Source organism: Apus apus, chromosome 7 (genome assembly GCF_020740795.1).
Source record: "Apus apus isolate bApuApu2 chromosome 7, bApuApu2.pri.cur, whole genome shotgun sequence".
NCBI classification, from domain to species: domain Eukaryota; kingdom Metazoa; phylum Chordata; class Aves; order Apodiformes; family Apodidae; genus Apus; species Apus apus.
In genome coordinates, this window is record NC_067288.1 from 29,778,254 (window position 1) to 29,804,462 (window position 26,209).

At 42.1% G+C, this 26,209-nt stretch overlaps 1 protein-coding gene across 2 annotated transcripts in view; it reads left to right on the forward strand.

Moving 5' to 3' along the window:
* CACHD1 (cache domain containing 1) overlaps window positions 1-26,209 on the forward strand; it is a 102,121-nt gene that overhangs the window by 43,740 nt on the left and 32,172 nt on the right. For both annotated transcript variants that reach the window (XM_051625359.1, XM_051625360.1), the window contains exons 4-7: window positions 10,646-10,752; window positions 20,484-20,610; window positions 22,779-22,923; window positions 24,455-24,671. In XM_051625359.1, coding sequence (XP_051481319.1) covers window positions 10,646-10,752; window positions 20,484-20,610; window positions 22,779-22,923; window positions 24,455-24,671 — 596 coding nt within the window. The remainder of the gene's footprint in view (window positions 1-10,645; window positions 10,753-20,483; window positions 20,611-22,778; window positions 22,924-24,454; window positions 24,672-26,209) is intronic.

Sequence of the window (26,209 nt, forward strand, 5' to 3'; positions counted from 1 at the left end):
TTTAGGAGATTGTCTACAAGTCATACGAAGAAAGAATGTAAAACCGTGGGTGTTTTTGTGAAACTTCACCTCAAAGTTGTTACTGGTACTGTACTTTCTTAATTGCCCAGTTGTCTAAATGCTTCTGCTGTCATTTCAGCAGTTGTTTCTCCCCCTTCTGCCTCTCCTGCCTGCTGCTCTTCCTTTCACTTTACTTCTGGGAGGTTCCCCACATTGGTTAGAAGTCTCATAATGAGATAACTTTCGTTTTAAACAGCAGCTTTCCATAAAAACTAAAAGGTCACTTGCTCATCAGGATCTCCTTTTCCCTCCTTTGTTCATCTCCAGGCCTGGTTAAAAGGGGGACACAGCCAGCGGGGTGGGTGGCTTTGCAGGAAATCACCAGCAGCATATTTTTTTGTCCAAAGGGATACATAAACTGAGATTTTCTGCAGAAAATTCTAGAAGTTACTTACCTTAATGGTCAAATTTTGGGGAACTGGAACACACACATGAGTGTTTGAACGTGGATTTAGGAATTGGTTGTGTTTGTGTTCTAAAAATATCTCCTACCTGAACGTTATGATTGTATTTTGAAGGTGACTGACTTACGTGACCTTTTCCACCTTTAATTTTTGGTCTGACTTGGTCCAGCTATGAGGAGGTCTGCACTAGGGAGGAGTTAAGTTTGATGTGCTGGTGGTGACAGCTCATCCTTGATGTTTAGAAGCTGTGTGTTAGTGCTGGGCACAAGAGTGCTGGAGTTAGACCAACAACCATTGTAACCGTTTGGTTTAGAGCATTTATTAGCTGCTGCTGTAGAAGAGGTGACATGGAAAAAGACACAGATTTGTCTGCACTATTTGCTGTTTTCAGGAGACACTTTGTTTTAGATTGTAACTTGAAAATTCACCTGTCCTTAGGGCTGTGGTTTTTCTTTCAGGAGGATTGTGAAATATTTTTGTTACAACTGCTTAACTCTGTGTGTTCTTTTCCTTGGTGTGGGGAGTTGTTCCTTCATGTGGCCTCTTGACTTGAGTAAACGTTTTGTGCAAGAACAGTGGCAAAAGTGCTTTATCTTCAGGGTATATTTTTAAGGTAGATGTAAAGACTTGTCCCACAAGGGTGGGAGACCACAAGGGTCTCGCCACTGGGGGGGTGAGACACTGACCCAGCCTGCCCAGAGAAGCTGTGGCTGCCCCATCCCTGGAAATGCTCAAGGGTGGGTTGTATGGAGCTTGGAGCAGCCTGGCCTAGTGAGAGGTGTCCCTGCTCATGGCAGGGATTGGAACTAGATGAGCTTTAAGGTCCTTTTCAACCTAAACCTGTCTGGGATTCTGTGATTCTATCAATATTTAAGGTTGTTTATCACACAGTTTACAGCTTCTAAATATACAATGACTTTTGTAAATCTGAGGGCACTTCATGTTGTCAGGCAGGTCCTCCATCAGCCTTTTGCACCACTGTCTAGCTTGGTGATGTTGATGTTGCTTTAGGAATGCAGGAAGTTTGGGTTGGTTTTTGAAAAATGATGTGGGAAGGTATTCACCCTATCTGTGTAAAGTGGAGCTTATAAACTACTGTGTAGAGAGAGGATTTATTTTGAGTGTTTTTTTAATGGCTTGGCATCTTTATTTAGTTTGTATCTGTTGTTAGCAGTAACAAAGTTATCAGTGTGTGGCTTTGTATTTGCTTGTATTTATCTTGCAAATCTGAGCATTGGCTTAGAAGGCAGTTTGCTATTGGCTTAGAAGACAGATAAACTGTGAGAATCCCATGCTGGGTGATCATAAATAAATTATAGGGAATAGGACTATCAAAGGACAAACTGGGGTATGAAATGAACATGGTGTTTAAATTGCTCATTTAGTTGAGATATGATAAGGAAAAGAGTATTTTTTTATTGCCATTATGTGGTGTTGGCTTTTACAGTGAAGAGGCCAAATGAGTAAGTTCCCCTGTGGCTGACTCCAGTCTGCAGTGACTTGTTCTGAACTAACATGATCAGCCACTGTGCTTTCAGTTGCTGTATGGTACCCACATACTTCAGCCTAACTAGCTGAAGTACTAGCAGTCACCTCTTTGCTCTCCCTACCAGGGCAGGCTTGTGCACTGGAAAGTGGTGAAAAAATAAATTAGATTATGCAAGGTGAAGTTGATGAGGCAGCAGAGTGAGTGGTTATCAAGCTCTTATGGCAAGGGAATTTTCCACAGGCCTTAATTCAGCACACATTTGATCATACACTTTTGCTCACCTGCTTTATCAAAGTATTGATGTGTGTGCTTGTATGAATGGCATTAATCATACAGTTATGTGTGCATGCAAGTACTGCTCAGAGCTGGACTGCTGAGTGGGAGCCACAGAATCACACAGGGGGTCAGAGAATAATCACAGCTGGAAAAGACCTCAAAGATCTGTCAACCCCCAACCCCTCCCCCTCTACCCCCCCCAAAAAAAGAAAAAAGAGCCCCCTAAGGCATGTCCTGAAGTGCTACATCTACATGGTTTTTAAATACCTCCAGGGCTGGTGACTGCACCTCCTCCCTGGGCAGCCCATTCCACTCTGACTGATCACTCTTTCAGTAAATAAATTCTTCCTTATCTCTTCAGGCCATTTCCTCTAGTCCTGTCTGTCATTCACTTGAGAGAAGAGGCCAACACCCACCTCCCTACAACCTCCTTTCAGGTAGTTGCAGAGGGGCAATGAGGTCTCCCCTCAGCCTCCTCTTCTCCAAACTAAACAATCCCAGTTCCCTCAGCCTCTCCTCACAGGACTTGTGCTCCAGCGCATTCCCCAGCTTGGTTGCTCTTCTCTGAACTCACGCCAGCAACTCAATGTCTGTCTTATAGTCAGGGGCCCAGAACTGAGCACGGTACTGGAGGTGCAGCCCCACCAGTGCAGAGCACAGGGACTATCTGTTTGTCTTCAGGTTTTGCTGTCCCTTGCTTCAGGTGTGGCTGTGTGTGTTTTCAGTTCTACTTAATCAAGGATTGGGAATGGAAAAAACCATGGTGGCACTGGAGGGAGAGGCAGCAGTGGAGAAGAGCAAGCAGGGAGCTTTCAGACAAGCTCAGAAGTGGATGGTAAAAGTTTCTGCCCCACATCCATGCAGTCAAAGTCTGGAGGCTGGCTCCTTTTCCCAGGGCTGTGTCACATTGGGGAGGGCTCATAGCCTTGGAGACCAGGCATCCCTCCAGCCAGGCAGAGTTAATGCGGATAAAGTGCTTCAGGCTCTTAGCAAAACAGATGGGTAAACTGATGGGAGATAAGGAGGATGGATGTCAAGTGACATGCATCTTCTAATCCTTGAAGAAATCCCTGCTGGAAAAATCAGGCTTTGTGTTTCCTTACTAATACAGGCTGCCACAGAAGCCATGAGAAAGAGAGTTCATGCTGTCTCCAGACATTCTCTATCAGATTGAACTGGGTGGTTATTTACAAGACAGTGTTTTAATTAAAGTATCTTCCTCCTTAAAAGGATAAATATTTTCTGTACAAGATGATGTCTTCTGTTTGGCATGCCTGAGGTGCTCTGTTCCCAAGAAGGCCCTCGGTGGGTCTTCAGTATCTTGGAACTGAAGTGGCCTGATGTGAGTGGGGTGCAGATGGGGCTATAGCAGAGTGTCAGCAAGGGGGTAGGGAAAGAACAGACAGTGTTGATTTATCTGGCACCTGCAGCATCCCTGCACCTTCAGTGGGAACTTACAGGATACGTGTTTGTCATGAAAAGTCTAAAAAGGAACTTGAGAAATGTATTTTGGGAAACAGGTTTGGAAGCATCAGCTTCGCATGGGGTTGTAACTTCTCTTGTGAGTGACATCTGAAATAGCTTCCTTCATGAAGGTGGTGTTGGACTGGATGGCAGCATGTAGATCAAACAGGTGCTTTATATTGAATATTTGCAGATTAAAGAAAATAAAACTCTTTCCACACACAAAAAAAGATTAAGTCTGATAACATGTGTAATGTTTGATTATTCAACACCTGCCTGGTACACAGAATTTCAGGAGAAGCTGTGATGGATGCTAGCTGGCTCTTGTAGGAGGCTTTCAGAAGTAGCATCATATAGATCCATGTTTACCAGGTGAGTCAAAGTTATGTTTGCACGTTAAATACGTGAAGATGCAGCTGCAAGTGTGTACTTGACAGAATGATCCTGCAGAGTCCATGCCAGGGGTTTTCTTGGCCTAGCAAAGCCCTGCACAGCTGCAATAACCTTACCTCCCAAAAAAAAAAAGCTGTAGCTTCTCATTCAGGTGCATTTGTGAGGAAATATGCAGCTGCCTTTGCAGAAAAAAACCCACAGACAATGTTTTTAAGGGGAGATGTTAAATCTTTTCCGTGAGTTGCCTGCACTGGGGCAGGAATATTCACCTGTGCTAGTGGAAACATCCCCCCTTCTTTGCTTCTACCCTTGAGGACAAAAGTGAATTTCACTGCTGGTTTTTATGGAAGGTTGTCATGGGTCTCCAAAAACCATACATTTGGACATGCATTGCTATTCATTAATGCTTCTGCTGCGTAGTTGCTTCTGCTGCTAACATCTGTGTTTCAAGGTGGCTGGAGATGTGTTTTTGTTCCTTATTTACCCACGCTGATGAGAGCTCAGGGAATGCATTTATCTACATTTGTGAAGGGAGATGGAATGGAGAAATATTTGTTGGTAAAACACACTACTTGGCAGAGTTGTGTTACAAACATTAATAGAGCTGTTTGAATAAGTGAGTCTACAAACCTATTTTTGAAAATCATTTACTCCCTGACTGTGATACCACCTTCAGAAGTGGTCTGGTTTTTTTCGTTTTTTAAACAGATGGTTAAATATTTGCTAATGCAGTTCAATTTTATCACAGCTCTTTCTGTGTTTATCTTTCCTCTCCGGAGCGGTTAAGTGGGAGATAACGGGAATCCCATTCAGTTCCTTCAGTTACCACAATATCTGAAGAGCTGCACTTCCAAAGGAGAACTGGGTGGGCCACACTGAATGAAATTTAAGATAAATTTGCTGTTCTTGCAGAGTATCAGACTACCTTAATGCGTGTGGGTTTCTAGAGAATGTGAGGAGCATGCATAGTGCTGGTCTTGGCATGACCTCAACGTGTCCATAAACCCTAGCCAGTATTTAGGAAATTGCTCTCTTGGACTGTTGCTTTTACTTCATAAATGTAACCAAGTTTCTCATTAAAAAAGGAGTTTTTGGATTAGTTTGTCTTACTGGGTTGCAGTCCTCCTTCCAATAATACACTTTCTTTACATCCAAGAGCAAGCAGACGTTGACTTTTTCAAGCAGTGGTTGAAATAATTGGAGCAACTTCTGTGCCTTGCCAGAAGAAAGTGGTTTACTGAACCATCAGTAGCTTTTTCTAAATTGAATTTGTTCATAAAAACATTGTTTTTCAGCATTCTGCTTAGATGCAGTGGGAACCGTATATTGAAGTATTTAAGTATGTGAAGTATGAGTGAAAATTTTGCCTTACAATCAAGATACACGCCTAGTTGTGAATTTCAAAGGAAGTGCTGAATTTTCAACAAACTTATGTAATTTCATTTCCATACTAAAAGCAGCTTTAAATTTGCATGAATCTTAAAACAATGAGAGCCCCTTGGTAGCTGCTCAAATGTCATTTTTGTACGCAGCTGCCTCATTTTTTCCCTAAACTGAAACTGTACAAAAGAGGTTGATTTAGCCTGTAAATTCAGGCCGAGCAAAATCCAATTGGAGCTCACTTGAGCACTGTTTTGATGTAAGATTCAAAGCTGCTGCAGATTTATTTTATCTTCTACACTTGCTGATCTCCTGCTTGTAAATCCTGTTGAAGGAGAATAAAAATGAGTGCAGCCTGATGGGAATTTAATGTCTGAAGTTCAAAGCAGTTTGCACATCAGAGCCAACGTCAATCAAGGGAACATCTTGCAAGCCGGGCAGGGAGCGCGCTTCTCCGTGGGGAAGAGATCAAAGTGGGAGTCGTGGCTCTGTTGGCTCCCTCGGGATGCACTTTCGATCGGTTGTTCATTAAAGGGAATCCAGAAGGAAGGGCTTTTCAGAGAGGCAGGGAAAGGGGAATGGGGTGAGGGGGCCTGTCTTCAAACTGCGTGTCAGCCAATGTCTTTTGCTCTCCCGGGAGTAAGTACAAAAAAAACCCGAATGACATCTAAATACAGGTTTTGGTGTGTTTTTCTGGGAAGGGTTTTGGAGGACTTCCTATCTGATGGCCGTGGTGTTGCCACCTGGAACATTCTGGGCCACACCTCAGAGGAGACCTCAGTCAGCCCTCGCTGTTATCACCCTCATCATAGTCTGGCTTCTGGCCAAAGCGGGGGCACTGGTGAAACTTAAGTCTCCTTTGTGCAGAGAAGGGGGTGGGTGATCAGTGCTTCTCTACAAATCTTAAAGCTTTTGGCTTTTTAGCTTCTTCTGAAGCAAGTGATGGGAAGATTTGTACAGTTTGGAACTTGGAGTGGGAATCGTGTGAGGTATAAATACATCCTAGAAAAGGTAAAGCCAGTAGTTGCAGCCAAGAATAGAAGTGGTTAATGTCAGTGCCACATGGGGGTGTTGAGGCTTTAGTTTTAATTCTTGCTTTAACGATGAAGATTGCCAAATAGTTAAACAGCTCATTCTGAATTGAAAGGCATTCCAAAGAAGCTCATGGAAAATTCTTCACTTTAATTAAAACCATTGTAAATATTGCAATGTTAATTGTCTTGGGTTTTCTGAAGACCTATATTTGCGGAGTCCTTGTGTCGTGGAGCCAGCTGTACTTTAAAAATACCCTCCCTTGCAAGGCACAAGCAGTTTTAAGGTAAATTGCACCTGAAAAGAGATTTGAGGTGGACATTCCACATAGGTCAGTCTAGAGCAGTCCTCGGTCTCAGATAACAGTTCTGTCTGAGGGTTGCCCTTTAATTCATGGGGTTCAAGCCAGTTCTTCTGTATGTTTTATTTCTATCATTTTTCCATGAACTGTTGTTTCACTGCTTGGCTGCTGTAGCAATAGAAAGGGAGGGGGGTGGGCTGGGCTGCAGAAATTTGTTGCTTTCCTTTTCAAGCTCTGATGCAGATTATTTAAGCATCTGTGCCTTAATTTGCCTGATGGGTAACATAATACATGCTTACTGAGAAAACTTGAGGGACATTGTTGATGTTTGCATTGAAGCCCATCAACGTGCTCCAATTAAAAGTGCAATGGAAAGAAGGTGTGGAGAGCTGATCCCCTTGGCCTCTGGTGATGGGTTTGGGGCTGCAGGAGCACCTGTGGTGGGGCTGTTGAGGGTGATGGCTTCATTTTTGCCTTCCTAGAAGACCTGCCAGAATTGTACCTGGTGTTGATCTGCCTGAAGCCCCAGGTTAACATCCATCATAACCGAGAGACCTGAAATTCAGTTTGGCAGCTCGGAGCATGTGAAGAAGTGGTGCAGAAAAGCACTCACTGTGGTGCATCGGGATAGATACAGCTGCTCCCCTGGGTAATTGCAAGCAGGTAGTTTGGGTGGTGGGAGGACTGTGTGTCAGGATGCACATGTCACTTGGGGTGGCTGTGAGCAGTGACTTTAGGCATCGAATAAAATCGAGAGGAAGGTTCCAGAGGATTTTTAATTGAACTCCAGCATTTACTGCCCGTGTTCTGAGACTTGAATAATGGTAGCTGCTCACTAGGTATCCTGTTGCCATCATGAATAGATTCTGATGGGAGCAGTGGGACAATTAGCTAACATCCTGAAAAGTCATTATCTTTCCTGAAGAGTTTCTTCTTTAGTATTCCTTGGAAATATTTCTTTAGCATGGAGATATTTAATTTGCTGTCTCTAGCCCTTCTCCATCTGGTTTTGCCTGAAGATAAACATGCTTTTTGTGAAACCCATCCTTTATCATCCATCTTCTTCTTGAGATTCTTCAGCCAACAAAAAATCAACTTTATTTTTGCTTGCTTGGTTAAGGAGCTGTAATTTTTTGAAGTGGTTACATTTTAATGGGGATAGGAAAAGCCACAGCCTTGATCTGAGAACTGTGTTCCTGTGAAACATCTTTTCCTCAATGGAGAGGTCTCTGAGGAGTTGCCAGAGAGCAGGTTGCAAACAGTTTCAACAAGCAGCTCCCTGCAGAGTGGCTGAGCCCATGCAGATCTCCACACCATCAGGGTTTGGCTGTTTCCAGTGTCTGCCATTGCATCCCTTCTTGATCTTACAACATGATGGTGGTGGGCTCTGCTAAAGTGTCTGGAGGACAATTCATTATTCCAAAATATCCATGATTCCTTTTTTGTTTTTCCTTAAGTAAAGGTTAGAGAAGGGATCAAAAATTGCTGTTGCCTCAGTAACTCTAAACTGCTCACCAGAAGTCTCATTAATCTCCTTTAAGAATAATGCAGTTAGTTTAAAATGCATGTAGTGCTTATGGATGTAGATTAAACAATTTTTTAAGCATGCCAGCTTAAGGAGACACTGTTTTTATTGGTATTTCTACATGGCAATGAAGATAATAAAATGAGGATATTAAAATTTGGGGCCTTGAGCAACCTGATCTAGTAGGAGGTGTCCTTGCCCATGCAGGAGGGTAGGAACTAGATGATCTTTAAGGTCCCTTCCAACCCAAACCATTCTATGATTCTATGAAGCAGTTAGTAATCAATAACTCTCAAAATTTAGTTTGATTAGAGCATCTTCAAATAGAGCTTCTGGTCTGATAAGCTCTAGTGATGTAAAATGGGACTTCTTGTGCCTCCACAAGAATCCTGAGATTTAATCTGATGTTAAGACCAAAGAATTCAGTGTCTGAGGTTTTGTTTGCATGAAAGACTATTTTACTTACTTGTAGTTCAGAAAATCATTAAGGAGTTTAATAGTAAGTCCTCAGGAAATGCCTTCCATACTCAAAAGGAAAATTTCTAAGCTTGGGAGCAGACTGTGCTCTACTCTTCACTTGTAGGAAGAATTAAATCTCTGCTTTAAGAAAAAAAAAATCAGTCCAACCTTACATATGGTCATACTGGTGTGAATCATGAAGAAAGGAAAACTCACAGCTTGTGCATGCAACAGCAGTGCTGCTCCCAGTGAGCTCCAGTGCTCCTCTCAGGAGCATTGGGCTGGTTTTGTAATGCTCAGATTTCTGGAAGTGGACCCAGTCACCTGCAGAAATGGTGATCTTAAGCCTGCTATCAAATATTTTTTCTTTTCCTTAGTGAGTTTTCACCTATCTCTTCCAAGTCATAGAAGGCTCTCCTACATCCCACTTGTGAGCACCCCTGAAGCAGAGATGGAGGCTCTCAGCAAATCCTGCATCTGGGGCTGTCCCAGCTACCTCCCTGTAGGATGAAATTAATTTGAATTGGGCTGGAAGATAATATATTGGATTAGGAGAGTTTTAGTTTGCTTAAAAAGCCTTGCTTCCTGTGGTCAGAACTTGAAATTTTCTTGTGGTAACCAATTCCATGTGTCTGTGGTTTTTGTTCCTGCTAATTGTTGTTTTAAGGGGATGGTTTAGAAGTGCATTGTTTCATTGTCTGTTTGTGTCTCCCAGTCCTTTGAACAAGCATTCTGTAAGGAAAGAACCAGAAAGTTGGTGTCTTGCCACTCCTACTGGGCACCATATTTGTTGAAGTCCTTGCAACTTGGGGGATTTCAATTTCCCAATTCAAATCTTCAACTAGAAAAATGGTGCTTGTTTTTTGTACCACTTTTGTGTGTAGTATTTTGGGCCTCTGCTGTGGGAGAGCATATCTAGGTGGGTGTGTTTATATGTGCACCTATTTGTGTGTGTGAAAAAGCCACTACCCTGCCCAGTTCCTCTCCAAGTCTTGTTTCCTATCCATTGTTAAGCCAGAACGGCTCCTAAGTCACCAAAATATTCAAGGTCACAAAAATGTTAACAAATAAAATTGTCCTATGTCAATGATACAAAAGTGCATTTAAGTCCTTAAAAGCTTCAGAAGAGTTTCCAGTTAGTTATAACCCTGTAAAACCCATTTTATTTGAATTTTGTTAAGGCTTTGGTTTAATTGTTTTATGTTCATTGGAACTACACACCAGAATACTTTTTGAATTGGGCTTACAAATGTATTTGAATTATTTAACCTAACCAGGATGTCACAACTTCAGACTGTCAGGTTCCTTCTGCTATTTGGAATGTAAAATCCTCAAGTTTGGAGACAGAAAGCAGGTTTACAATTGCTCTGTTAGATCTTTTTTGTAAAGACACAAGGGGGGGGAAATCCTCTTCGTGGAGGGTGCTTGGGGTAAATTTTTTTAAAGTGAAAGATGAAATAATAGTAGTGGTGAGTCTCTAGGAGTAAGAGTTTGGTTCAGCAACAGGAAGAGGGACTTTCTAATGGCATGACTGGATGCCATGCACATTTCCCAGGCTGTAACCTCTGCTCTTTACATCTAGATGAAAGAGCACAATCTCTCCTGTGATCTTATCTTCCAAGGAATATCGTGGGAGGGGAAATGCGATGGGTCATTGTAGAGAGCAGATGCAATCCAGCCATGATGAGTATATCCCCCCCCCCCCAGTTTTGGGTTTCAGAATTTTTCCAGGATCCTTAAAATATGTATAATGTTGGAGTTTTCAGAATAATTATTTTCCATTCAACCTGCAAAAAGATGTGTAAGTGCTGGTGGATTTAATAGATGATGTTAGATTGCTAATCCTGTTGTTGTCATTTCAGATTTGATGGGAATTTTAACACCAATGTTTCAAGAACTATTAGCTGTGATAGACTGTCCACCACTGTCAACAGCAGAGCCTTCAATCCTGGACGTGACTTAAATTCTGGTAAGCAGTCTAGTTTTCTTCTGTTCTAGGGGATTTTTATCCTCCCATTAGACTTTAGCATTTCTTTGGCACAGAGAATTAGCATTGATTGCCATAGCAACAAGGTTTTATTTCCCCTTGAAATTGTTGCACTGCTCTTAATTTGAGATTTCATGATTGAAAGATGATATCTGAAGTAATGCCCCTATGCTAAGTACTTTATAAAAATGTCAGGAAGATCTTATTCCAGCTTACTATTGATCATTTTGTTGTGGTTTCTGCCTTTTTTGGGTTTTTTCCTTCTTATTTTTTTCCCCAAGATGCTTTCCTTCCCCTGGCTGGCTGCTTTGCCATGAGGAGTATCAGCTGCTGCAGGGGCCAAGCAAAGAAGTTTTCTCTGATCTTCTCAGCTGAGTTCAGCTACTGTGAGGCTGTGTTTGCAGTGATATGCAAAAACTATCAGAAGGACACCCTAAAATGCTTCCTTTCTTTGTCTTGTCAGGGCATTTCCATCTTGACAATCTGTGGATTTGCTTGATGCACTTAAAGAGCTAGAAATATGCTGAGAACCAAAATACTGAAGACTTATCCCTGAATGATTCTGCTTTTGGTCCTCCAACACAGCAGGGTTTTTTAGTCTTAATTTTGTCTCGTAGCTCTGTCTTGCTTTTCAGCTTTTTAAGATGCCTTAGTGCTGTAAGTTAGAGAATGCTACAGATTTCATGTAATGTAAGTTTGGGGGGGGTTGGGGCATTTTGCTTTTTGTTTTTTGTTTTTTTTTTTTTACTGGTGATGCAGACTTCAGGGAATGTTTTTTTTATTTTAATTCTCATGTGTCTTTTGGAATAAAATAGTGATTTATTTCACCTGCCTGATGAAGTGGCAGACACACCCTTCCACCCTCACCATGCACACAGCATTTGCATATCTTAGAACAGATAGGATGGATGAACCCCAAATTTCTGCCTAGCCTCTCTTAGTGTCTCCCTTCTTACAGCCTGGCATTGTTTCTGGTTCATTACTGTCTTTTAAAGAAAAAACTAAAAGCTAAAGGACCAGTCCCTATAGGTTCCTTTCCAGCCCATCCACCACATCTTGAATGCAGGTGCTGGCCAGACAAGCCGATTTCCTGACATGTCTCATCACCATAATTTGTGCAGTGTTTTCCATCCTAAAGACAGGCAGTCTTTGTTCACTTCCTATGATTTGCTGGGCTTTGTTTTACTCATAACCTATCTCTTTATTAAAAAACCCAAACAAACAACTTGGTAATATGTTTAAAGTCAGATGCAATTTTTGATTAAATAATTTTAGAAGGCAAGTTTTTGGGTACTATTATAAAAGCAAACCTTTGAATGAATCAGTGTTTCTTATTTAAGTAGAAAAAATATTCTTAAACTGCTCTTTACTTTTTCTACTGCAAAAGATGCAAATAAAAAAAGTATTAAAGAAATATTCCTCCTTCTTGAGAGGTGGAAAACAAATAAGGTATAATTCCTTTAAGCACATTTTAAATTTCTGGTTTGAGTTCTCACAAAAACAGGAGGTGTCTTTTCAAGCCTCTTGCTGTCCTGGCCTGCCAGACTTGAGTGCCTCCTCTTCCCTGGCTCTGGCTTGAAAGCTTCCTAATGGAAGGAGAATCTTCATAAAATGGCATTGGCAGGAAAGGGCAGCAGAAGAGAAGAGGGAACTTGAGTGATAGTAGGAACAGGGAGATGCTTCAGGATTTATTGACAGCAGACACTCCCCAGCTTTGCTGTTAGCAGCTCTCTGCCTTTGGGAGAGTTTTTTGATTAGTGAGAAAATGTCTGTAAGATAAGTGATATGGAAAGACTGGATTTATGCAGAAAAGATGAGATGGAAATGGGCTTATTTGAGAAACAGAAGTTGATACTGGGTACATATCTAGTGAAATAAGAAGTCTTCTGTAGATGAGCCCCAAGGAATTCCCTTAGTCTTCACCTCTTTGTGCAGAGGTGTTGGAAAGTTTGTGAGATGACAGTTCTCACCTTCCCTTCTCGGTCCTCAGTTGAGAACATCTACACCACATGAGCTCCACCACCCTGACCATGGAGCAGGAGCCTGCTATGGCTTCAGGGAAGGGTTGCTGCCAGGAGGGTTGAGCTGAATAATGCTGGTGTGGAGCTGGGCACTGCCCACATCCAAAGCAGAAGTACTTGGGTTTGGGAATAAACTGGATGTGTGGGAAGGGTTGGGGCAGGAGGCTGGTGGTGGTATCTGTATTTCATGGGGGTGGTATCTGTAGATCTGACTTATGTAGTCACGGGCCACGACCTGTTGTGCCAGAAAAGCAGTTTCTGCCCAAAGGAACTGGTGTTCTAAGACAATAGTTGGGTTCAGACAGACCAGGGATATAAATAGACCAGGAAGCAGTTTTGGTCGGAAAGGCAGAGTGCTGTCAGTGCACTGGCATCCTTGCAGTTGTGAAGGTGGTGTCAGGTTAGAAATGGTTCTTAGAAGTACTTACTTAGTGTCATCTGTCCCATGAAACTCAGTTATTCTTCTTTCTTCAGTGACCTAGTTCAGTGGAGCTGCTTGCCTTAGAGCACGGAGCACTCTGCCCGCACAGGAGCTGTTTCTGAATGAATCTCTGTATATTTGTTAAAGTAAAACCACCTCCGAAGGATGATAAAGATCAAACAAGAAGAAAGGTTCTCTAATCTTATATTTTTCTTGCTTCTCTTGCAAATGTCCTCACGTAGAGCTAGTGAGTAATATCTGTTGCACTTTGGATTCAGGTTCCACCTCAGCTTGAATTATTTTCCTGCTCTAAAAAGCCTAGGAGCTGTTGATACATCTGAGTGTTCTGATGGTGTTTTTCCTCTCCCACCTTGCTCATTTAGACTTAAAGGCAAAATGGGAAGCCATGGCTTCCCACAGAGTCATGTCATACTGGCTACCCAGGGAGGTGGTTGAATCACCATCCCTGGAGGTGTTTAAGAGATATGTAGATGTGGTGCCGAGGGACATGGTTTAAGCACTGGACTTGGCAGAGTTAATGGTTGGAAGAGTTAGGTTATGGTTGGACTCAATGACCTTACAGGTCTTTTCAAACCAGAGGGTTTCTGTGGTACCAGCTTTCCCACTGGATGCAGCATGATGGGGAGAACTCCAGGGCATCAGCCTTCTAAAGGAAGGGTTTGAAAGCCCTCTGCTCCTCCAGCCCAGAAGTAGGAGCATCCGTACTCTTCTCTGATTTGCTCACAGTTTCCAAAACCAACCCAGCCTGTCCATCGACCAGATTGTCTTCTGAAATGGCTCAACAATTTGATTCTTGGTGTAAAAAAAATATAATTCCCCTGAGTATCTCTCTTTCCCCACATGCGTTTTGGAGTTTAAGTAATCCAGCCTCTGAAACCCTCTCAGCAAAACATTAAATTTAAACTCTGCTCTGTTCAGCCTCCATCTCCATTCTTGAAATGTTAATCTTGGCCTGCTGTGTGCCCAGCATAAGAAAGTGGGAGCAGAGTGGTGAAGCTGTAGGTGTTGGAAGGGAATGGAATTTGCACCGCAGGCTCTGGGCAAGCCACAGGAGCAGAGCCTGGGAGAGCCCTCAAGTGCCCTCAAGGCAGCAACCTCAGCTTCTGGTCTGAGCAGTGTGTTCAGAAGGGCAAAATGGCTCATCAGACTTCCCAAAAGAAAGAATTATTTTATTTCACAGTGTTCTGGTGGATGCTTTATAACTAAGAAGAAAGCATTAATCTTGGGGAAAGGAAGAAGAAAGAAATCGATGTACATCTCTCGCTTCTCGACTCTTACCAATAATACTTTAGCCACTTTTTTTTCTTGATATTAGGTGACTTTTTTTAATGTCTTGTTCTCTCTTGGCCTGAGTTTTCCATCTGGATTCCTTGTAGCCATTCCTATGGAACAGATAAGGAGAGAGTCTTTATTCTTCAGATGGAGTCCCAGGCTTTGGTTAGTTAGATGGAGAGATTTGTCCTCGCTGGTATGAATAGTCCGTTGTTTATTAGACAACAAAATCTTACCTACAGCCAGTGCCTCGTGTTACCAGATTCCTTTGGGTTTTTTTCTTTTTGAATAAACAAATAACCAGTTAAACTTTTTCCTTCTCATCCTTCAGAGTTCCAAAATACCTCTTTCAAATCAGGCAGTTTTAGCAGAGTGCTCTTCCCCAGCAAGTGCAGAGATGGTACCAAGGTGCTCAATAAATAATGTCTGAGCCTTATAAATGAAAATGCAGAGTGTCTGGTCACGTTCCTCACATTGCTCTCCTTTAAACTGGTGGCTCAGGTGAGTTAAAATAATTGGGAAGTAACTGAGCAGATGAGCCAATACTCCCCTCCAAGTGCTTTTAATCAAAGAAGCTGGGCTTGTTCCTTAAAATGAAGGTGTTAGAATTCTTTGCCTTTCAGAGTCAAAAGAGCTCCCAAAAGAGCCAGGCTCCTCCTGGCTCGTGCCATCAGCAGAATTTTAATTGAGTTCAAGCTGCAGAACTTTGTATTTCTGGTGAAAACACATGAGCCAGGATAACAGTTAGACCCAGAAAATCCTGGATCAGATTTGTAGGTCTGGAGAGTTAGAGGATGGCTTTACTTGTAAAATGAACCCCTTTACTTTCTGCTGTTGTGTCTGGGGAGCACTGAAGGATCTTCATGATGATTATTTTTCATGGAGGCCCTTGCCAGAGAGGAGCTGCAGTGTGTTGCACAGAAAATTAAACTTTCCTTTTTTTGCTGGGTGAGAACTGTGAGGTCTGCAGCTTAATAAATGTGGTGATAAAGAAGAGAACTGCAAGAAACTCCTTTATAATGAGCAATTATGCTTGGTAGTTCCTTTTTTTTTTTTTCCCCACTGACTGTGCTGTTCTTTGAAGATTAATTAGTTAATGATTTGACTATGCTTTGAAGATGTAAAGTGGTATCTAGAAGTGCTAAATGTTATCATATCTCATTCCCTTTGAAGTTTTATAAACTATCACGTAGGGCTTTCTTTCTAAAAGTCCTTTTTGCTTTGTGAGATAGTTATAATTAAAGAGAACAATAATTTCAAATACTCTCATGTTAATACTTTCCAACTTTTTCTGTCTGCAGCAGAATTTGAGGTCAGAGAGCGGAGGGGACAGAGGTTTTGGAGTGACTTGGCAATGGCAGCTCATGGGCAGCTCCCAGTTGGCCGTTTATATCCCCAGTTTCTGTCTGGAATTGAGGGATACCACTAAGATTTTTGCATTTATCACCAGCCCAGGCTGCTCTAAGCCCCATCCAACCTGCCCTTCAACACTGCCAGGGATGGGGCAGCCACAGCTTCTCTGGGCAACCTGGGCCAGGGTCTCACCACCCTCACACTAAAGAATTTCTTCCTGATGTCCAACCTAAATCTCCCCTCTTCCAGGTTTAATCCATTACTCCTTCTCCTCTCATTACAAGCCCTAGGCAAAAGTCTCTCCCCAGCTTTCCTGTTGCTCCTTCAGATACTGGACTCTATAAGACTTGGACTCTTGTCCTCCTCCAAGTAGCATGATATCTAGGCTGGGTCTTTAGCCCTGATGCTCATTTTAGAAGAGCAAAATCTTTCCATGTGCTCAGTAATGCCAAGCACCTTGTCCTTTCTGTTAGACCAGGGAGATGGACACCTTCTTGTCCTTACAAAAATGACTTGAACCTGTCCATAAATTTAAAAGTAAATTGCTTTTCAGTTAAAATAGGAACCACAGGCCATCATCAACCGTACAGATGCCTAGAAAGTGAGTAGCAGTGAGATGCCCTGCACACATTTCTGCTAGTGCTTCCAAGGGTGGAATTCTGACAAATTTACCCTTTAGCTGTAAACTAGACAGAAAACTCACCCGACTATGTTGTTTGTTTTTCTCATGGTCTTTGATTGTGTAACCTGCCCAGAGGAGGTGAGAATAAAGTACAGGCAAGCAGCTGGGGGAGTGGAATGTTTAGGGTAAGTGAGGTTAGGCTGAAAAAGAGCATCTACTGGCTGTCCTGGCAAGGACCAAGAACTGAGGAAATATCTGCAGGGCATTCTTACTGCTTCAGTGGATGGAAAATAAAAGGGTACTTAAAGAGAGAAAGTGTGGGGGTTTTTTCAGCCATGGTTTATCTGCTGAGAGATTGTCTGCTGTGGTCATAGGAAAAAGAGAAAAAGAAAAGCAAAGAGTTAGGATAAAATTGGTAGGCTCTGGGGAAAACTTTATTGAACTAACATACCAGCTGAGGGAAAAGATGAGCAGAAGTTTGTGAGAGAGGAGGAGCAGTAGAGAGAGGCACTGAGGCTGTAAGAAATTTGTCTGAGGTTGAAACCCACTTGTTTTATGGGAAAAATGGACACTTTTAAATCCAGATACTCTCGTGGGGAAATAAATTAAAATCATGGCTTTGTGTGAATAAGTTTATCTTAAACATGGCAATGATTTAAAAGCAATCCCTTTTCATTACTAACTCCTTATTTTAATGTTGTTTGTGAAATTAAGCTGGACAAGTTATTTCATCCAAGCTTAACTGAGTTTTCACATGTCTGGTTTGAAAATACATTGAAAGTTCTGTAACCCATTACAAAAACTTAAGTACCAGAAATTCTGCCTATTTGCTCAAAACAATGGCCATACTTCATCCTCAGAACTGTGACATCCTGGTGGCTAGACCTAAAAAGGAGAATTTCAATGTTTGATACTCTCTCCTGCCTCCCTGCCTGTGCAATGAAGTGAAGGAGCAGGTCAGCCTGGACTTTGATGGCTCTTTTTGTACCAAAGTGTAACAGTATTAGCTTTTTCTAAGTTGTTTATATTGCTGTAGAATGGATAATGTTGACTCTCATATACTGCTGGAAGAGTGTGGATGTTTTTAAAAAATACTTTAAAATAGTTACCATTTTCTCTCTGTCTTTTTTTTTTTTCTTCCAAGGTTTTGATACTTTTAAAAGATTTTTTTTTCCCAGGCTTTTCTTTGCATCTTAATAAAGGGTTATCAGATACTCTCCTGGATTCCAACAGCTATGGCCACGCGATGTGCTCCCATGCTGGAGAGCTTGTGTGGGCTGTGAGCGTTGATACTGCCTCTTTTCTGAAGTGTCAGGCTGCCAAACCCTCAGTCAGGTCAGAAATTAATCTGAATTTTCCCAGAAAAGATTTCAGAGAGGAGAAGAGGATGGATGGATGCTTTGGGGGAAGATGAGGAGAGGAGTTTCTGGTAGTCCTGGCTGTAAAAGCTAGAAACTCTGTGTGGGTTAGGTTTGGGCAAAAAATCAGTTTTAATTAAAAACAAAATAGTTTTCAGTGGTGCCTAAATTTGACAATATTAAGCTTTCATGTTGCTTTGTGTCCCTGCTACACAGACATTGTTGTCCGTGACCAAAGAAACCTTCTCTTTGTACAGACCAGAACTGGTGCTGCTAAAGTGGTATTGGATCAGGTGGAAAACCAAAACAAGGGTTTAAAAAAAATTTAGGGGAAAGTTGAGTGAAACAAACAATATTTGCAAGTTTGTTTGACTTTTGGTTGCAAGATCTTTCTTTGAAAGTGTGAACATTCCTGAGAAAGAGATTTTCTGCTCCCAAGAGTGTCACCAACCAGGTTGGTTTCACCTAGGCACAGGAGAGAGGAAGAAAGGAGCTTTGACTTCTTTGCTGTGGTTGAACTGGTGTTTTTTGGAGGATGAGATGGTGAGAGGTGTGAGCAAGAGTGTTATTCTGGTCCCTGACTTAGTCATTAATGCACTGGGAAAACACCTGTCAGCCATTTCATGTCTTGTTTCTTCCTCCCTCCTCCTCCTCCTTGTCCATAAAGGCACCAAATTCTTCAAGCCACACTTGTGCAAAGCTGCATCTTTGTACCAAGTCCAGCATGGGGTAACCAGGGCTTCCTCAGGGATTTGGAGACACTGTGAGAATCCAAACAACTGTGGCAAAAAGGAGGGAATAAAAACCCCAAGGGAGTGGTTTTTACAGGGTGATTCTGCTGAGCTGAACGTGGAGAGAACATCGTGGCCACAGCCAGCCTGGGAAACTTGAGAAGATGCTAAACTGTTGAGGATGTTGAACTTAGCCTGTGCTCTGCCTGAGTATTTTGTCACAGAATGTCTGGCTAAGGTTTGAAACGTGCCTTGCAGTGATTTCCAACCTGGGATGTTTGATAATGACTGAGATGTGGGAGGTGAAGCTACCTGGCCTGTTTTCAATGTCTCTCTGAAGGGAAATGGCAACAGTAAATGCTGAGCAAAGGTGAAGCACTTACATCAGAGCTGCCCTCTGCCAGCTCTGGCAAGGCTTGTAATCAAAGTGCATGACAGGAGAGATGACAAGAAAATCTCCATCACACTGTGAGGGGAAAAATCCCAGTGCCACCTCTGCCTGGGGTGATTCTAACACGACTGTCCCCACCAGGGCTCTGGATGCTCAGGATTTCCACAGTATCCACACACTGGTTTAACTTGCTGTGTTAAATCCCTTTATGAGTGCAGATGGTCTCAGCCCCTGGGGTAGGTGCTTTATTTGGTTGCTGATTTTGGTGGTATTTTGTGTTTTGACTGGTGGAGACAGTCTGTTAATATTGCTAAGCTATAGATTTTGAATTACTCTTAGTGTTTGGTAGCATTTCCATAAATTTTACTTTAATAGGAAAGCAAGTACATGAACTACAGGAGGGTTTGAGATCTGTACCCTGTGGTTATGTTCTGACCCTGGTTCCTGCTTGACTACACAACTTGGGAACATGTCATTTACCTTCTTCTTTCTTCACTTTTTGTCCCTGCAATGTGTAACTGATAATCACCTGCCAGAGAGGAGTTTGATAGACCTGGAGCAAAGTTGTGATATAGGTGCTAAGGACTGGTATTATAATTCTTTCTGAACTTTATGATCTTGAAAACGAGAACCTGGTGGTGATGCCTATGGTGAGGGCAGTTCAGCCAGCATGGAGCCACCACCTGCCAGGTGGTGCTTGGAAAGTGTGATCGCTGCATAACCCTTTGAGGGAAGGTGTTGAATTTTCCCTGGAAAGCAGCTATTTCTCCTATAAAAGCAACACATTATGGGCCCACAGCCTTATTAATTATGGCACAGGGATAATGAGAAACTGGGATAAATTCTTGAGTCCCAAGAGTGGGAGCTGTATCTCTTATCTGTGCACAAACAGGAGAGCACAACAATGAGGGAAGATTCTCTATTTTTTAACCTTTCCAACTATTTCTGTACGATGACTTTTCCCACTACCTGCATTTGCATGGGAAACTATTTTTGCTAAGTGTTCATGTCAACATTTTGAAACGTGTCAGCAGAGACAACGTGAACAGATTGGGTTACAGAGCTGTAAGCAGCAAAACTATTAAATATTTTGGTATTACCTCAGTGTAAAGAGCACAAACCTTTTTAACATTAGGATTTTTTTAATGAAAACTCCCTGTGGACAATGTGTTGATCATTGCATGTAAATGTAGGGATGTATACCTATTACATATAATTGCCTTAACCCCTTCCCTGCTCCTGCCTTGGCTTCTTGGGCCCCGGTTACGCTTCAGAGATTCAGGAATATTATCACATATTATACAAAATCTGTCCAGTGCAGTGTAAAATTTCCAAAAGCCTTTAACTGTTTACAAATCAGACCTGATGCTCTCTCAGTCCTCAAATAGAGCTGCTTGTGGGCGTTGGGACCCAGGTTATTCTTCTCCGAGCACACGAGAGAGGCCTCGAATGAATGTACCTCCCAAGTTTGACCTCCCTTGGTAATTCTGCTTTGTTTCTCATTTTTCCTCTCCAACCTTCAGTTCTTGCTGATAATCTGAAGTCTAACCCAGGAATTAAGTGGCAGTATTTCAGCTCAGAAGAAGGCATTTTCACCGTGTTCCCAGCCCACAAATTCCGGTGCAAAGGCAGCTATGAACACCGCAGCAGGTATGACTTGTCTCGTGTGATTTGTCTCCTTGTGATTTAGTGGGCCAAGCACTTCAGTTGGATTCCTCAAGTGCTGATTTCCTTTCAGCATTTTCCTTTGCCAAGACAACAAGAACATTCCTGAGTCGTTTTTAATGGGGTCCCTTGGGTTTGCTTGGGTTTGTTTTTTAAAGCACCGGTCTTTGCTTTTAAGAAACTTGGAAGTAAAATAAGATGACATACATGTTCCTCACCTCTCCCAAGTCAAATTAGCTGTAAAGAGCAGTAGCTTGTAAATTGTAGGTCAGCCCATGAGCAAAATTCGTCCAGTTTTTGACTCATACTTGACCCTCATTAGTGAAGCAGTGACATGCATTCTACTGATTTGGCAGGAGCATCATGAGAGGGGTGGAAGGATGAGAGACTGGAAGGGGCATAGGTAGGAGCAGTTTTTCAATATCCACCCAAGGTTCAAGTGGCACATTCAAGGGACACAGCAATAATGGAAACTTCATGTTTCCACCAAGCAAACTGTACAAAAAAGGATCCAAGTAGTGCCATGGTTTTCCCTTGCAGGGGAATGTTCCAGTTCTGAATGCATGAAGCAGAGCAGTTGCAGTGCAGTACTTTTTCCCTAGCCTTTGCTGTCAATATTATGGGAGTGGTCAAGAGTCAAAGGTGGAGTCTTCTTAGAAAGTGCAGTGGCTGTAGTATCTCTGCTCACACGTTAGCTAATTGTACCAGTTAATCAATCTATGCAGAACAAGTACACCCAGCTGCATGTCTACATAGCTGAGAGCACAGAAACTTAACAAGTGTTTTGGTTACCTGTCCCTGTTGAGCAATCAAGTGTTTACAGATGTTATCTTCTGTGTGTCATCAAAGCTTGAAGTGTCTGGGCTTGATGAAGGTTTCTGTGGTCTTGGGAAGGTGCAGTCAGAAGGCATGGGAGCCAGGGGCACCCCAGCCTGGATCCAGATTTTGTCACAAACCATTGGTGGTTCCATCCACATCACTGAGTGTTGGTCGCAGTTTCTCTATGGCTAAATAAGGGATATCTTTTTGCTATTATTTATTTCAGAGGGTACTTTGGATGCCTTAATTAGTTAATACATCAGTGCTTTGAAGATCAAAGGTCTGATTTAAGTTCTAGGTAATACCAGTGTAGAGCTGGAGGCTGTTTTACAATTATGAACTATTTGTGCCAGTTGTTCTTTGCAGCGCCTTGTCTAAAATCATCTGCATTTCCTTTATTCTTAATAAGATTTCCATGGCTATAATAAAATTTAGATTCCAGAACTCACTCTTGACTCTTAACTAATTTGGAGCCTGGACTAAAGAGGAAAGAGGGTCCTGTCTTTTTTTAATTCTTCCTTCTTGCTGAAGTTCTTCCTAAAACGTTCCAGGTTGACACCTTGGTGTGAGAGCTTGTGAAGTCTTTGCCACCCCTCTCACAGGATCTGAGCTGGATCTGAGCACTGCTTCACTGAAAAGAGGGGGTTTGGTGTTAGCACAGGCAGACACATGGCAGCACCAAGAGCCTTTACCAGGTTTAACTCAAATTGACCAAAAGGTTTAAAATTGTGTAGACCCAAAGGGTTGTGGAGCACAACCTCCATGAAAACCATCCCAAGGCACCAAGAGAAAACCCTTTCTTGGCCAGAAGCCTTCCCTTATTACATTGAGCTGAACAGCCTATGCTAATGCATCTCTGCACAGGTTTTCACTTGTCACCTAACCACAACTACCCACTATTGCATTTTTACGTGTGAGTGAAGTTCCTGGCACCCAACTTCTATCATGAGGCATTTCCTGCTTAACAACACTCAATCCAAAACTCGATGGGAGGTGCTGCTAACAGTAACCCCAAACACTGCTGCTGCCTCAGCAAAATGGTTTAATCCTAGCTGAAAGTGGTTGCTGTGACAGAGGGAGAAGGATCTGACACCTGATTTTGGTTAAAAAAAAACAAACCATGAGAGTGAGAGGAAGGGCTTTTCCAGTATGTCCAGATTCTCAGCTCGTCTTCCCTAGTAGAAGTTTGCATAAAGGCCAAAATTCCTGTTAAAATGGATTGTTCCTTCCTGGGGTGTTTTTGCTTTTCATCCTCAACCATTTTCACTTGTACATGTTTTAGTGGAAATGGCAAGATGACTCATGCCAGTGGTTTGGGTTTTGTTCTCCTTCAGGCCTGTCTATGTTTCTACTGTTCGACCTCAGTCCAAGCACATCGTTGTCATTGTGGACCATGGGGCTTCGGTCACGGAGACACAGCTTCAGATTGCCAAAGATGCTGCCCAGGTCATTCTGAGCTCTATAGATGAACATGACAAGGTGAGCTTTCCCCAGGCAATCAGCATCTTCTCATTGGTTTCAAGCATGCTCAGTGTTTCTAGTTTTCATCCACAGTGGTGTTCTTAACTTGTGGTCCGAGGCCTCTTAGGGATCTGTGGTCTACCTCTATGGAATGATGAAGACTTGAAGTAATTTTTTGAAATCCCCATTTGGGGATCCACAGGCTGAAAAAAAAAGTGAAACCCACTGATCTAAGGCAAAATCCTGTTTCTGAGTAATCTTTAAAGACTTGTTCATCTTGGTGAAGAGACTGGGTGACGGTCTGAAGTGTGATACAGTGTGCAATTAGGAGAACCATGCTCTGAGCATGAATACTCAGATGATGCTCTTTAGTGCTTCTGAAGTACTAGATTGCTTTGAGCAACCGATTTTACTTCTGAGGCTGACTGTTTTGCTTATGAAAATGGAAATTATTTATTCTGCTGGAGCATAATTAGTGTCTGGAAGATTCCCAGACAACCATGATACCAACGAGGAAAGGCTAAAGCAGAGGTCTGAGAAATCTGGATTTTATTTATGTAGGGATTACAACCAGGTGTCCATGAAGTGCCTCTGTAGGATCACAAACAGTCCTCAGTTTGGTCTTTACTTTCAGTAAGTCTCTGTTAGTAGGACCTTGACAATTCTTTCTGCTTGGGTTTGTTTTGTTTTAATAGGAAGGGAGTTTCAGTCAAATGAAGTTGAAGAACAACTGATTCTAATCTTTGCCTGCTTCTCATTAGTAGTGTGGGAAAAACACTTGTAACTTCTGTGCTTTTAGAGAGTTTTAATACTGTGAAATAATGGTTATAGTTCAGCAGAATTAATAGCACTTAAATTTAAGTGTCAAAAGTATTTGTCTTAATGAAGACCTATAATGAAGAAAATACATTTAAGACATATTCCTTGGTTAGTAGCTCAGTGGTTATATAGCCTGCTATATGAGTATATAATTACTGCTTAATTCTAAGACTGTCTTGCATCAGTTGTAATTAATAATGAAGTACATCACTCATTTAGTAAGACTGGTGTGTTATGTGTATATTAATGCAAGTGTTACCACTTAACTGCCTTAAGGTACTTACAGGATAAAAACTGATGGTAGATTTGGCTTGATTTGACCGAAATGCTTTGCCTGTAAAAAGTTCTTAGAGGGCTTTTTAGTGTTGTTTTTTTTTTTCATTTTGTGTGCATTCAGCTTTTCCACAGGCACTCAAATCTGTCCTGAAAATGCTCTCTGCTCATTCTTTTTTCAGTTATCCCTAGTTCTGCCCAGAACAGTGTATTAACTATTATGGAGGAGCAAAGTGAAGCTGACTCATCTGGGAAACAAAGGCTGAAGTCTCTTTTTCTTAAAATCACCATAAGTCTAATCCTTTTCAAATGTGATGGTTTTATGCCTCAAGCATTTATTTTTTTTTAACAATTGAATTTTAAATCCAGGGAACCTCTTCAGTTGGCTTATCATTGTGCTTTCTACACCAGAATTACAAATGGGAAGGTAATCCAATATAGTTTCTTCTCTTTCAAGATCTCCGTGTTAACCGTGGCAGACACAGTAAGAACCTGCTCTCTGGATCAGTGCTATAAGACATTTCTGTCTCCTGCCACTAGTGAGACAAAGAGGAAGATGTCCACCTTTGTCAGCAGCATCAAGTCATCCGACAGCCCCACGCAGCACGCCATGGGCTTTCAGAAGGCTTTCCAGTTGATACGGAACACGAACAATGGCACAAAACTCCAAGGAAGTAAGTCCCCTCTTGTGCAATCCTGATTATCTCTGAGGTTTGCAAATGGTTTTAGTTGACATTCTTGCTTTGACAGAGGCCGGAGGAGTGTAGTGTCTTGAATATTAAAAGAAAACCAACAACACACAATAAAAGCACATTTTTATTAAGTTGTATTTACTTGATCTGGAATCTGCATGAGGGACTGTTGAATGTGGCCGTGTCCTTTTAATTTATTTCACTTGCTGAGTTTGATGACATGAAATGGCAGGATTGAATTGCCTGAAAACTGAGTTATTTCCCAAGTGTGTGGGGCAGGGGTCCTTTTAATGAGAATTGCTGGTGGTGCAGGTTGATTGACTTACTGCTAAAACACTTGTGTACACGTGACCTGCCCAATTGAAATCCTTTGGAAGTGGCCCTTGGTTCTCAGGGAAAGGGGTTTTTGAGATTATCAGTTATGGGTGATATTCTGTAGAATGTGAGGTTGGCCTGACTAAATGTTTCTTGATCTAAGAATACCCTCCTGAATTTTGGTGTATGCCTTACGGGATTTCTCCTTCCCATTCCCAAGACTGGGGGAGGTTTGTGTGGGTTTTGTAATGAGGATGTGGTGAAAGATGTGGAAAAGATGGATGTAAAATGGAGTGGCACGTTAGCTTGCCAGGAAGCCATGGAAAGCAAATTCTTGAAGCTGAGTGCTTGTTGGAGTCAGGTAACATGGCCAGTGCCATGGCAGGGTGCAGAGGCAGCCCCATCTCTGGTGGTGTCATTCGTTTCTGTAACACAGATCCCATAGCTTGGCCCTGTGCTTGCTCCAGTCGGTGCCAATTCTTTGTTGTCCTGAAGGGCACCAGCTCAGAACAGAAGAAGGTGAAAAAGAAAAGTCCAGGAATGAAAGTGCTTTGGGAAGACTGAGGAAACATGCTCCCATCTCATGTCACTCCTTTGCTTTAGGAAGTGGTGGTTTTGCTGTTAAAGGTTCAGCCAGCTTCTGAAGTTTAGGCCATAGATACAGTGAGACATTTATCTGACTGTGGAGCTTAGCTGAAGGGTGGGCTTGTCAAGGGCAGTTTTTTAATATCCTCTGGAAAAATGATGGAAGGGCTGCAACTTCCTAGAAAATAAAAAATGAAAAAAGAAATAAAATCCAGCACTGCTGGCTGGGAGATGTGTTGGTCGTCAGTACTTATTCCAGGAACATCAGCTGTAGAGTCTTGCAGCATTCTACACATCTTTCATGTTTGGCCCTCTTTGTATGTTAGAATTAAAAGGTTTGGGCATCTTCTTCCTGAATGTGAAAACACCTACTTTTACTAACTTACATACCACACCATTATTTTGGGGCACAAGGCATGTGCTTTGGATTAAGGTTTTATCTAAGTGTGGAAGATTTTGAAGAACCTAATGTGTGTTTAGCAAATTGCACCATTGATAGGGTGAGACTCAATAGGTTTGAGAAGAGGATGTTTATAAAACATGTCTCATTTTCATGTAAATAATCTTTTCATCTTTTTAAAAAAGAAAAATAAACCTAGAAAAAAGAATTCATTCATTTC